General features: G+C 40.2%; 1 protein-coding gene across 3 annotated transcripts in view; it reads right to left on the bottom strand.

Moving 5' to 3' along the window:
- The window catches only part of CDH8 (cadherin 8), a 328,629-nt gene that overhangs the window by 153,438 nt on the left and 162,974 nt on the right, over positions 1-12,217 (bottom strand). For all 3 annotated transcript variants that reach the window (XR_013538622.1, XM_072980825.2, XM_078380477.1), the window contains one exon: positions 5,249-5,416. Coding sequence is in view for 1 of the 3 variants with exons in the window: in XM_072980825.2 (XP_072836926.2) it covers positions 5,249-5,416 (168 nt within the window). In the remaining 2 variants the exon portion in view is untranslated. The remainder of the gene's footprint in view (positions 1-5,248; positions 5,417-12,217) is intronic.

Here is a 12,217-nt window from a genome sequence, read left to right as displayed (position 1 = left end):
ATAGTCAACATAGATGTGCCAGGTCACATATTATTTTCTTTTGTCCATAGGAACAGTCAGCACGGGAGATGTTAATAGCATCTGAACTGGTCCTTCGTGACCTCCAGTTGAACTTGAAAAGGTCAGAGCTTTGCATGCAATCCCTGGCATCCATTGGTATGGTTTAAAAAATGTGCCTACATCCCTAGATTTGGGACCCACTGTCAGGAGTGCAGTTTAGAGTAAATATATTTTTTTCTTCCCACCCCCCACCCCCAACAGTTTTGCCTAATATTTCCCAATTGCTGATGATGTATGGAGTTTCTGCAAATGTTTTGTTCGGTTGCAGGACTGCTTTTTGTACATTTCTGTTAAATGCACCTTAACAGAAATAATTACTTTTCTGCTTGCTCTGCTTAAAGAATCTTTACAGGAAAAAAAAACTTTAACATTCCATTATTATCCACACAGTGGATAGTTTCATGTTCGTCCCAGAGGAAAAACTCTTGCTGAAGTTGGGGAATTCTCAATAGGCAGACTCACAGCATTAAGAGAGCAAGTTCTCAAGTAGAAAGGAGGCACAGGTGTGATTTCTTCACATCCATAGTTGAAATCACCCAAGTCTGGAGGATGTGCGGCAATATTCTTGTCACTGGCATTTCATAAGAAAGATAATGCACATTTGTACCTGGGTAAGTTTTTTTTTTCTTTTCCTGAGGCTGATAGATTTCCACTTCATGAGATGTCTACTTTGTGAGATTGATAGATTTAGCCAAACAGTGTGCAGATCCATCTGCCTCATGAAGAGACCCAAACATAGTGTAGATAATATTAATCAAGACTTGCATGAGGGAGAAGAAGGACGTTTTTGCTGAGATCCACTCCCTTTTAATTCTAATTCCCTATTATATGACTATTTACATTATTTTTATCTGTTTTAACCTTCAAAATTTTTTAATTAGTCTTATAAACAAGCTTCAAAGTTGTTACTCTTGGTGACAGGTTCCCTGCAGTCAGAGTTTTGCTCCCTCGTAAAGGTAGAGTGCATATAAGGCTGGACAGTTTTGTGGATATTTGGTGGATATTATCACCTTGGTTCTTATCTAGAAGAGCCATTAACACCCGCAAACAACTATAGAAATTCTGGCTTTGGGAAGAAAACAGACAGCATGGGTATCACAGAGGACTCACTGCCTTTTGTCAGCTCCTTCTGGAAGGAAGGAGGGTGAGAGAGGAAAGGTAAGAGAGCTCTGCTGGCCTGGAGGGGTGTTGATGCTGTTTTCAACTTAGTTTAGTCATAAGTCTTTTCCTTGGTATCTCTTCAAGTTACTGAGTAGATTGAACTAATTGGCTCCTTTCGTTGCCTTACGAATTTGATGCCTAGACCCCATGGTTTCATTAGGAGGAACTCTGTCACAGCACTCCCGGCCCTACTATTATGAAGATAACAACTACTCCCTCGGAAGAACCAGATGATATTATGGATTTCATGTTAATGACCCCTGTGCTGCAATCTGTTCGAAATGAACTGCTCCCACGTATTGTTCCATTTTCAGAACTTAAAGAATCAGGAGCTGGCGTTGCGTTGATGTCCTTGTGTCAGGAGCTGTTCAGAACTCCTGACAAGCATGGTTTATCCCCTCCTCCCCCCGGATAACAACCTTGATGGGATCATTAGGGTGATTGAGGAGGTGGGAGGTGACACAAGAAAGAAACACTGGACTTGCATGAGGGAGTGCAGGGAATACTTATCAAATATGTGGATGGCACAGAAATGGGTGGAATAAGTAAATACCATGGAAGACAGGAACAAATTCTAATAAATAAATAAATAAATAAATAAATAAATAAATAAATAAATAAATAAATAAATAAATAAATAAATAAATAAATAAATAAATGATGGGCTTGAGCACTATCCTGAAAACAACAGATTTAATTTAACAGGGAAAAGTGCAAAGTTCTACGTTTTGGGGAAAAACAAAACAAAACAAACACGCAATTACAAGATGGACGGTAGTTGGTTCAGTAATACTATAACCAAGATGGAATTGTTTTAGATCACAAGCTAAATATGAGCCAGCTGTGGGATCGGGCTGCAAAAAAAGGCAAATGGCATTTTAGGATGCATTAACAGAAGTATAATCTCCAAATCCCACGAGGTGCTAGTCTCCCTCTATTCTGCACAGATTAGGCCTCGTCTTGAATACTGTGTCCAGTTCTGGACACCACACTTTAAGAAGGATGGAGCAAGTTCAGAGGAGGGCAACAGGGATGATCAGAGGACTGGAAGCTGAGCCCTACGGTGAACGACTGAAAGAACCAGGCATATTTAGCCTTGATATTTATTTATTTATTGGATTTATACCCCGCACCATCTAGCAACCAGGCCATTGTGGGTGGCTAATGACAATATAATAAAATATGATAAAAGAAGGCAAAGGGGAAATATGATAGTACTTTTCAAATACTGGAAAAGTAGTCGTACAGAGGAGGGGCAGGGTCTGTTTTTTTATCATCCCAGAGTGCACGGCACGTAATAACAGGCTCAGGCTACAGTAAGCTAGATTTAGGCTGAATATCAGGAAAAAAAACTTCTCCACGTCAACGGAACCAATTACCTCAGAATGTGGTGAGCTCTCCAACATTGGAGGAGTTGAAGAGAAAATTGGACCACTCTCTGTCAGATCTGCCTTGATTTGGATTTCTGCATTGAGCAGGGGGTTGCACCCGATAGCCTTATAGGGCCCTTCCAACTCAATTATTCAGGGATTCTGATTCTGGATATACCATTGGCTTTGCTATGTACAAGTGAGCTGTGAATGTATTATAGGTAAAGCAGCAATGACAGTTGATCCAGGAACAGAATAAATTGTAGATGGAAAGGAGAAATAGGAAATCTAGAAAGAGAATGAGGCTGGCACGTCAGATGAGAGCAATTTAGCTTTGTTATTTACAGCTTATTTCATATTCCTGTTCAGATTAGGTGATCACATGGATTGTTTCCTTGCCAGTGCCCACACTGGTAGCTGAATCTGATGTAGTTTGATCCCCCTCATATCCCACAGCCTCCTTCTTTTGATCCCAAACTCTGCCAATCCCCAGCTCTGCTTTTATGGCTCTTTGTAAAGCCAGAAGGGGGAGCTGTTTAAAGTGCTGCATGGAATTAGGGAAAAGGGACAATTCTGGTTTGGGTGTTTTTGCAGTCCAAAAAAAAAAATCACACCCAAATATATAATTGGACTATCACCCACAATCATTCCCTCCCTCTTTTGGAGAATAAAATAAATGATCACACAGAAGAAACAGAGGAAACAGCACACTTTGAAACACTTTTCAATTCAGTTCAGCTGTAAAAACACAGAAGCCCCCGATGGCAGGGGGGAAAAATCTCCACATATGAAGCAAAAAGGGCTGGGCTGATTCACACTGACCTCTTTATCGTAGGTCAATTGTTTCTTTTTTAAAGATAGAATTCATTTGTTCTACTTCCCCAACAAATCCCATATTGTTTGCCAGTGTTCACTGCCTGACAATAACTTAAGGATCAGGGAACTTGAGATGGAACACAAGATATTGATAGTTGGTAGAAATCCATAGTCATCTGAAGTCTGGGTTGATGAATTTTACCCCATATTTTTGAGACAATGGTCTCAACAAAATTAACAATCATGGGTTTTACACTATAGTCAATGAGCAGCACAGCAAATTTGCCTAGTGTTCTTATAATCACACTGACGAACAGTAGAGTCAAGACATGTTTGTGTGCAATGCAAGGAGATGCAGTGATCAGACTGAGCTGGATTGCAAGATTAACTTGAATCAAGAGTCAAGAGATATAAGTTCCCATGCTAAGCCCTGAAACCCACTAGGCCAACTTTGCCCAGCCCCACTCTCTCCAAAATAAAATGTGACAAAATTGCAGCATCAAAGAAGTAACTAAATAGTCTTAGTCGGACTGGCCAGAATTTTTGTGAGGCAACTTTTTGCTCTCTTTCACTTCCTTTTGCAAACTCTTTATCTCTCACTGACAGACATAAAATCTGTCAGCCCCACCCACTAACATTGTGGGAGAGTAAACACAGAAAGCCAAGGAGTGGGGGAAACATCCTCAGTGCATGAAGTCTGCTAAAGAAATGCAAATAGTAAGGAAGTTTTAAAGGAAGACACACAAGTCTGTGTAGTGCTGCTTTTGATGACTGTGATGGTGGAGGAGGATAGAGATCACTCACAAAAGTGCCAGACTTTTTGTTATTTACTTCCAGTAGGTCAGAAACTTCTCTCTAGGATACCGTATTTTCCAGAAGGATGCTGGCTGCCCTTACATCCTTGGTTTCATTCTGCTGTTCTGAATATGTGCAGATATTGAAGCAGCCATATTGGATCTGGCCAGAACATCATAATGAACAGGATGGAATCGTAGAAATTTACTCCATTAAGATGTTGTTTTGGTGTGTCTGGCTACTGGTGACTCACCATTTTGGCGAGTCATCCTGCTTCGTGAGTCATCAAAAGTTGGTGACTCACAAAGCATGAAGCTGACCCCAAAGTTATTCGTCAATTGGGGGGTGGTTATTAAAAATGCAGCTTCATTTAGGGTAGGGAAGCTGCAGCTACCATCTTTGCAAAGGGCAGCCAGTTTCCCTTTTTACACACCATAGCTGCAGAGGCCAGATAGAGACCTTGGCGGTGGCGGTGGCTATTACAGTAAGGTGGTGTCAGTGGGGGTGGGGGTGGGGATAAGGTAGGGAGAGGAAGGGGTGGGGTAGGCTGTGGGGGTGGCTGGCTGCCTATCAGCCTGCCAATCAGCTGATCAGTGGCTGGTAGGCAGAATAGTTTTTTTTTTAAAATTATGAAGGACAAATGAAAATGAGAAAATATTCATCAATCTGTATTCATCCGGACTTAAAATTTGACGAATACGGATTGACAAATATTTAACGAATTGGATATTTTTGTCGAAAAAACTGATCCGTTTTTATATTTGTTCCCATCTCTACTGGTGACCCATTCTTCCTCCCTAAATTATGAGTTGCCAGTGGCTCAAAGGACAGCAAAGACACATGATCACAGCATGACTTCACTGCAGATATATTGAATCAAGCACCCTTGATCCCCTTTTTCATTTAGTGAAGCATCTGATTTCTCCTTTATATAAGGATCAGACATTGTCTCCTTTGACCAATAAAGCAGAACCCAATAAGAAACATGTCACTTAAACCTTAACATAAAACCAAAGAGAAAAGCATGTACCGAGGATGACACTTACTCTGTGCAAACTTGGGAGGGTTGTCGTTGACATCAGTCAGCGTAATTGTCACAGTGGTGGTTCCAGACAATCCACCCATGTGTCCACCCATATCCTTTGCTTGGATGACAACAGTATATTCTTCCTTGGCTTCCCGGTCCATATTTGAAAGAGCAGTCTTAATAATAGCTGGAAGAAAAGAAAGTCAAGATGCATGAAATAGAGCATATATTCTAGAGTCCAGAAAGTTACTTTAAAAAGTAAGTAGTTCCATTATAGTTCCAACTCAGTATTTAAACAAACAAACATAAAACACCTAGATGACATTCTATTTAACACTTTAAAGAAACTAAGGTTGATAGTCTGTTGTCTAAACATGGAGTGGAGGGCAAATAATATAACCATCCCTTCCCATTTCAGCATCTTTTGTTCCCACTTTGAAATCCATTTCTCCTAATCTGTGCCTAAATTTCTGCATTCATTTGCACATTCTGCCTGATTTACACATTTCCCTCATTGATTAAAGCTTATGTTTGTGTACACTTTTTGAATGACATGCACCTTAGCCACTCACAATTTATAATGTGTATATCGTCTTTGGCGTGCCTGCTTTATTCCTGTAAAATACCCCATGATATTTAGTGCCCAGATTTTTGAGGAAGAATGCACTTCCCCCCATAACAACTCTTGGAAGATATGAAAGGACTTCTATTTAAAGTTTTGTCTAATCCAACAAAATTATTTTCTGTCCTTAGCTAGGGAACACAGTTACAGTATTCCTTCTGGACTTGCTATCATCCTCTCTGCGAGGGTACTTCAGTTTTGGCCTATCCAGGTAGACAATTACTTTAGCCCTCATCCAATTTAAACTGAAAACTGTTCTGACCACATCCAAATCAAACGGAAAAAATGCCTGTAGCAGACTCTGTTCCTCCTTCAAGCTCTGTGCCTCTGTAGAGAGGAGAGACTTCCAACCATCAAGAAACATTTAACAATACTATTGCCATTGTTGTGTTAAACCAATGATGAATCAATTATTTGCTAGATGATTAACCCCTTCTCAGTAGTCAAGGCATAGCCAAACTCACAATATTTCAACTGAAGTTTCTCTAGAAAAGTGTTTCTCCCCAATTCTAGTTTTGCTTCATTTTTTAAAAAATGAAATCATTTGTCTGTGAAAAGGGAGCAAGAAGTTCATGTTATGGAATCATCTTAGTAATAAGTGAAGCATTAAGAGTGTCAAGGGAAATACAATCCACCAGTGCACTGAGCTTTTAAAAATCGAAGTGCTCCGGGGTTACTTTCTCAGGCATGGATGGGGTGGGGAGTAACTTTTATCTAGGAACTTATCCTCTCAGAGCTTTCAGCTGGATGACTTCCTTGTGTGGAAGCATTTACAATTGTGCACTAATAGCCTGATATTCATTTTCCTTCAGTTTTCTAAAAAAAAAAAGTAATTATGTAACATAGCATAATAAAAAGGTTTGCAACTGAAATTGTGCACCCCTGTGATCATTCCATTTTACCAGCTCAGTGCTTTCCATATGTCAAAGGTGAGAACAATTTTTGCATGGCAGTAGATGAGAATATTTCATTGCATAAAAAATTGAAAAGGCCTGCAGTTCAGTTGGGAGCCCACTTGAGACAGGATCTGAAAATAGTTATACTGACCCCCAAAAGCCCCTTTTTGGAACACTGAAACTGTGATGCAGAAGGACATGAGTCTTCTCCTGGGTTCACTCCTGAGTCTGCACACCTAACTTTTGATGGTAGCCAAGAGGGTGTTTTAATCAACAATGTGTTATACAAAATGGAAAAACATGCAGCCAGATATACACATTAACAAAGACATATAAAATCAAGCTCTAAATAATCAGAGGCTGGGATTTTTTTCTGATTTAACTCTTTTTATTTAAGTAGTCATTTTCGGTGTCACCTGTCCAATATCATCAGAGAGGAAAGGAATTATGCGTACACTCCTGCTTTACTTTTCACATCATTTACTGCCGGTTGAAGATGAAGAAAGGAAATGGAGCAGAGAGAGAAAAACTCTCAAGAAAACCGTGCAACGCATCTAATGCTCACAATATCTTTCATTCAAACCAAGGGAGAGAGAAGGCTGCTACATGGACTCCTATCCCCATCAATGTCAATTCCAGTGAGGCATATACCAGGGGTGTGCAGTCCTTCTAAAACTAGAATTCACATAACTATGTGTTTTGCATGGGAACACAGCAGAATTTAAATATTTCAACATTCCATTTGTTAAAAAGTCAAGTTAAAGCTGGGCACACAGCAGTCAGACACTGGAAAATGGCCATAGCAATACTATTTAACTATTACTTCCATTACTCCTTGCAATCAAGTTGATTCTGATTTAGGGTTTTCTATGCGTAAAGAAGTAATTTATCAATCAATTCTTATGGTGTTGATTAAGATCATGTAGCCTACCCAGGACCACATTGGCTATCTCTTCTTCCAAGAAGCTCCATAGGAAATTGAACACTCAAACTCTGACTTTGGAACCAAGTGCTTTAACCCACTGAGCTATTCAATTGGTTGTATTGTCCCAGAAATGAATCTGTGAATTATACTATTTAATTGTATAAAGAAAGGAAAATGTCCTCAGACTACCCATAATTCAGTTTCTTATTGCTACCTTTATTTCCCCTCCCAAAAGTCAAATAAATCAATAAAAAATGCATAGCTTTACACCTTTGCAAACATCTCTAAAACACAGATCCTATTGAAAATCTGGCATGTCTAAATACTTGAAGGGCCAGCTCTTCGATTGTTACTTTTTTAGCCTACAGAAACCAATTCTATGAACTGTAGTTGAAAAAGTAATTTACAAGTTCTACGAAGGAATAGCAGAAGTCATAAAAAGGTCAGGGTAATAGGGTGGAAGCTACTGAAGTTATAGTCAGTAGAACAGTGGCTAGGATTTCACCTGGAACAATTAAAAAAAGAAAAAATAATTGAACAGAAGTTATAGAAAAAATATTATCTATTTCTGAATCAGTAATGAAATCAATACAATTCATTATCAAAAGGAATTAAACTTCTAACAATTATTTAAAAAGTGAAGTAACTGATATTTAGATTCACAACCACCATCTCTCTGTGACACTCTTACACTGTAGGTTAGTAACATAAAACAGTCCAAGGGTGACTGAACTTTATATACTACCTGGATGAAATCCTGTTAATGTGACTACATCTGCAGAAGACTGATAGTTTCATCAGGAAAGGGCTATTTTTTGGAAATCAAATATTTTCTACTTCTGTCCCGCAGCTCCTAAATCTCCCATATGATTCCTTTTGATTCTGTAGAAGTAATGGGTGCTGCAGGAAGGAAGATGGAAGTCTTTGATTACTGAAAATCATTGCTACTAGTAATGTAAGATGAACAGTGGACATTTTGGTTAGCGTTGTTCAGCAGCTCTACTGACTCCAGATCAACCTGCTTGATTGCTAAGAGAGTCTTTAGGTGTCTTGACACTAAAAGTTTAGAATTCCAAGGCAGAATCTGGCCCTTAAGGCTGCAGATTGTTAGGCAAGCCCTGCATGGCTGTAATATCAAATGACAAGCAGGATCAGGCCTTGAGTTGAGGGTGCAGCAGGCAACAATTTTCTGGGGAGAATGAGTCTGGGAAGAAGATTCATTAGGATCCTGGAAACAATAGCTCCTATCTGAGTTTCGTAAAAAGGTCCCAGGCTGGTGAACAAGATTTTCCCCAGTCTGCAATAATCCACATCAGAGTTAGTCTCAGAGAGATTTGTAAGGTGTGCCTTGTCCTTAGGTTGATCAACACTAGCACAGTTGTTGATTAGTTTATTGGAGCCAGCTGCCTCTCACATTGATAAGGGCAGTTCGTTAGAACTGTCAGTGTCTTCGTTGTCGTTATCAGCCAAGGTCTCAGAACGGTTATGGATTGGAACCTGGGTAGGATAGAAATCTCCTATTTTGGACTGCTTGGGAGGTGGAAGCAAACCATCTGTATCCCTGGGGCGTTTGGAGACCCCCATGGTAACTGGGCAATTTCCTGCGGGGTTCCTTGATCCTGAATATAGCCTTGAGAGTAACACTGCAGGGTCAACAAGTTCACAAACTAGGGCAGGTTCCCCGAGCCCTGAATCAATCAGTATCCCACAGTCCTTTCCTCACCTCATTCCCTGGAGAAAACCGCCCGGGGACAGACAAAAGGAGCAAGCAGGGAGGGAACCAGGAATCCAAAGAATCCAGCAATCCACAAGAACAGATAACAGATAACATCCAGGTAAAACAAGCGGCAAGCAGCAATCCTGAGGCAGTAGAGGGTCATAGTTTGAAGACTGTTTAAACTGGTTGTTGTGGGTTTTTCGGGCTCTCTGGCCGTGTTCTGAAGGTTGTTCTTCCTAACGTTTCACCAGTCTCTGTGGCCAGCATCTTCAGAGGACAGCAACCTGTGCTCTGTTTAAATTCCTTTGAACTCCTTAAACTCCTTTAAACTGCCGATTTTGGGAGACGAATGACTGCAGCTTCTCTATGCTGCCAAGATCCACTTTCTTGCAGTCATTGTTTGCTTTGTTTATTCCAGTGGTGGCTTTACAAAAATACTCTTACTTCTAAATGTTCAGCAAAGACAAATTTTGTTTTTCCAGCATGGAAAATCCTCCTTTGATTTCTTCACCTCCTTCTGCACATTACTGTTTCCCTGCTGCACAATGCTTGTATCCTCAAGCCACCTGGAAGGCTATTCATCTGTCCAGTGGACATTTTTGGTAAAGACTTCCTCCTCCAATCCCACAGTTCCCACATAGTGAAACTAGGGTTTAATTTCTGGAAATTGGCCTTGGCTGATAATATTACCAGTTCTCTGCAAATGTAGTTACACCAACAGGATTTCAACCCCTATGTCATTATTAAGTGATAGATAATAGACAAGATGTAACACACCCACCAAGTTGATGCCTGATTAGGCATCAATCAGGACCCACCATATTTCTTGTTCATGTACATATCACTATCTGTAGCAGAAAAAAAAAACCTCTTACGTGTTTTCCATTCTAAATATAATCAATCAGGTATCAATGTTATTATAATGAGTTCCATCCAGTGCAAATCTAATTCAGCAATTTAATTTTAGGTTGTATTTTAGTGTGTGTGAAAAAAAGCAAAATGCTGACTTAGCTGAATTTTGTGACACAGTTTTTGATTCACACATACATAGATACAATGCTTCCAAAATGTGCCAAATACACTTGAGCTCTATGAAATGAAGGCCAGTGTGGTGAAAAAGATGGGGAAAAAATATGTAAACAACAAAAATATGTCAGACAAAATTATATACTGGGTTGCATGTTGGTATAATTTTAGTGCATATGTGTGAGTGTGAAAAGCAAAGTGTTACTCAGTGTAGAAACAGAAAAGATTCATTATTAGTAACAAGGAAAGATGAGAAAAAGAATGAAATAACCATCTAGAGAATTACTTTTTGTAGAAAAGAGGGACATTCATGTAATTAGTAAGTGTATCCTAAATAATTATAATACAGTGGTGCCTCGCTTAACGATGATAATCCGTTCTAGGAAAATCGCTGTTAAGCGAAAACATCGTAAAGCAAAAATAAAAAGCCCATTGAAATGCATTGAAAACCGGTCAATGTGTTCCAATGGGCTAAAAACTCACTATCCAGCGAAGATCCTCCATACGGCGGCCATTTTTGGTGCCTGTATAGCGAGGAATCCATCCCTAAACACAGTGGGGAGCCATTTTAATTACCCGGTGGCCATTTTGAAGCCGCCGATCAGCTGTTAAAAAACACATCATTTTGCAAAGAATCGGTTCCTGAAGCAGATTAACATGGCAACTGCTTGGGATCCTGGAAACAACAGCTCCTATCTGAATTTCATAGAAAGGCCCCAGGCAAAGCTGCTATTCCTTGCCCTTATGAGTTTTACATTATGCTTTGATTCTCTTTTTGTCTGTCATCACCATTGTGCATATTGCTAGAACCACCCATTGAACCCTTTAGACTGGCCGAACAACAAGGAGAGCTTCACATTGCTCCTGAATTTATCACCAACCAGGATTTGACAAGGAATTGTCGGGGCAGCCTGGATAAAGAGCTTTTGTAGCAGAACCAGAAGTCTCCCTCAAAGGAAAGGGAGGAGTAACAATTTCAAAATGGCCTCCTTCTAAAAATTGCTCCACAGATTTAGTGGCATTTTAAGCATGTGGTGGACTCACACAAGCAACCTAAGATATTTCACTGTTTAAAGAAGATAAGATAATGTTCCCCTCTGCTCCATGTTAAAGGCAGGAAAAGCCAGCTGGACTGGTTGAATCTGTCTTTCTCACCAGATGTGGGGCAGCTCATGAAGCCGCAGGCTAGCTTAGTGGCCAGAAGATTTGCTACATGACACTTGGTTCTGTCCTCCAACAGTGGATGCAGTCTCCCAGTATCTACTCTGTGAAATGACCATCTCATTTTAATGGTAGAGTGCCTTTAGACCAGTGGTGTCCAACCTTGGGCCTCCAGATGTTCTTAGACTACAGCTCCCAGAAGCCTTCACCACCACCACCTCTGCTGGCCAGGATTTCTGGGAGTTGAAGACCAAGAACATCTGGAGGGCCAAGGTTGGACACCACTGCTTTAGACATTTAAGATGCAGCTGGGCATCAAAAGCAAGCTCTTAAATTGCCAGATGCAATATAAGTCACTGAAACATGCCCAATGTGTGCAAGCATGATCATTTACACCTCATTCGTATAAAATTACATGGTGCAAAAAAAGTAACTTCACTCACTGAACCCTTCCCTCCATTAAGTTATTGTGCATAAGATTCAGAACCCTGGTCTCACAGATCTACACATCCTCTATGGTACTTACACAAAAGGAATACATTATCTGCTGCACATATTCAGTGATTTCACCAGCTCCACACTCCCAGTGAGTTTCCAAGGCTGAGTGAGGATTTGAACCCATGGCTTCTGAATGCTAGGGT

This window comes from Pogona vitticeps, chromosome 10, assembly GCF_051106095.1.
Source record: "Pogona vitticeps strain Pit_001003342236 chromosome 10, PviZW2.1, whole genome shotgun sequence".
NCBI classification, from domain to species: domain Eukaryota; kingdom Metazoa; phylum Chordata; class Lepidosauria; order Squamata; family Agamidae; genus Pogona; species Pogona vitticeps.
The sequence above is the reverse complement of the archived record's forward strand: the minus strand, read 5'-3'. Positions and strand labels throughout refer to the sequence as shown.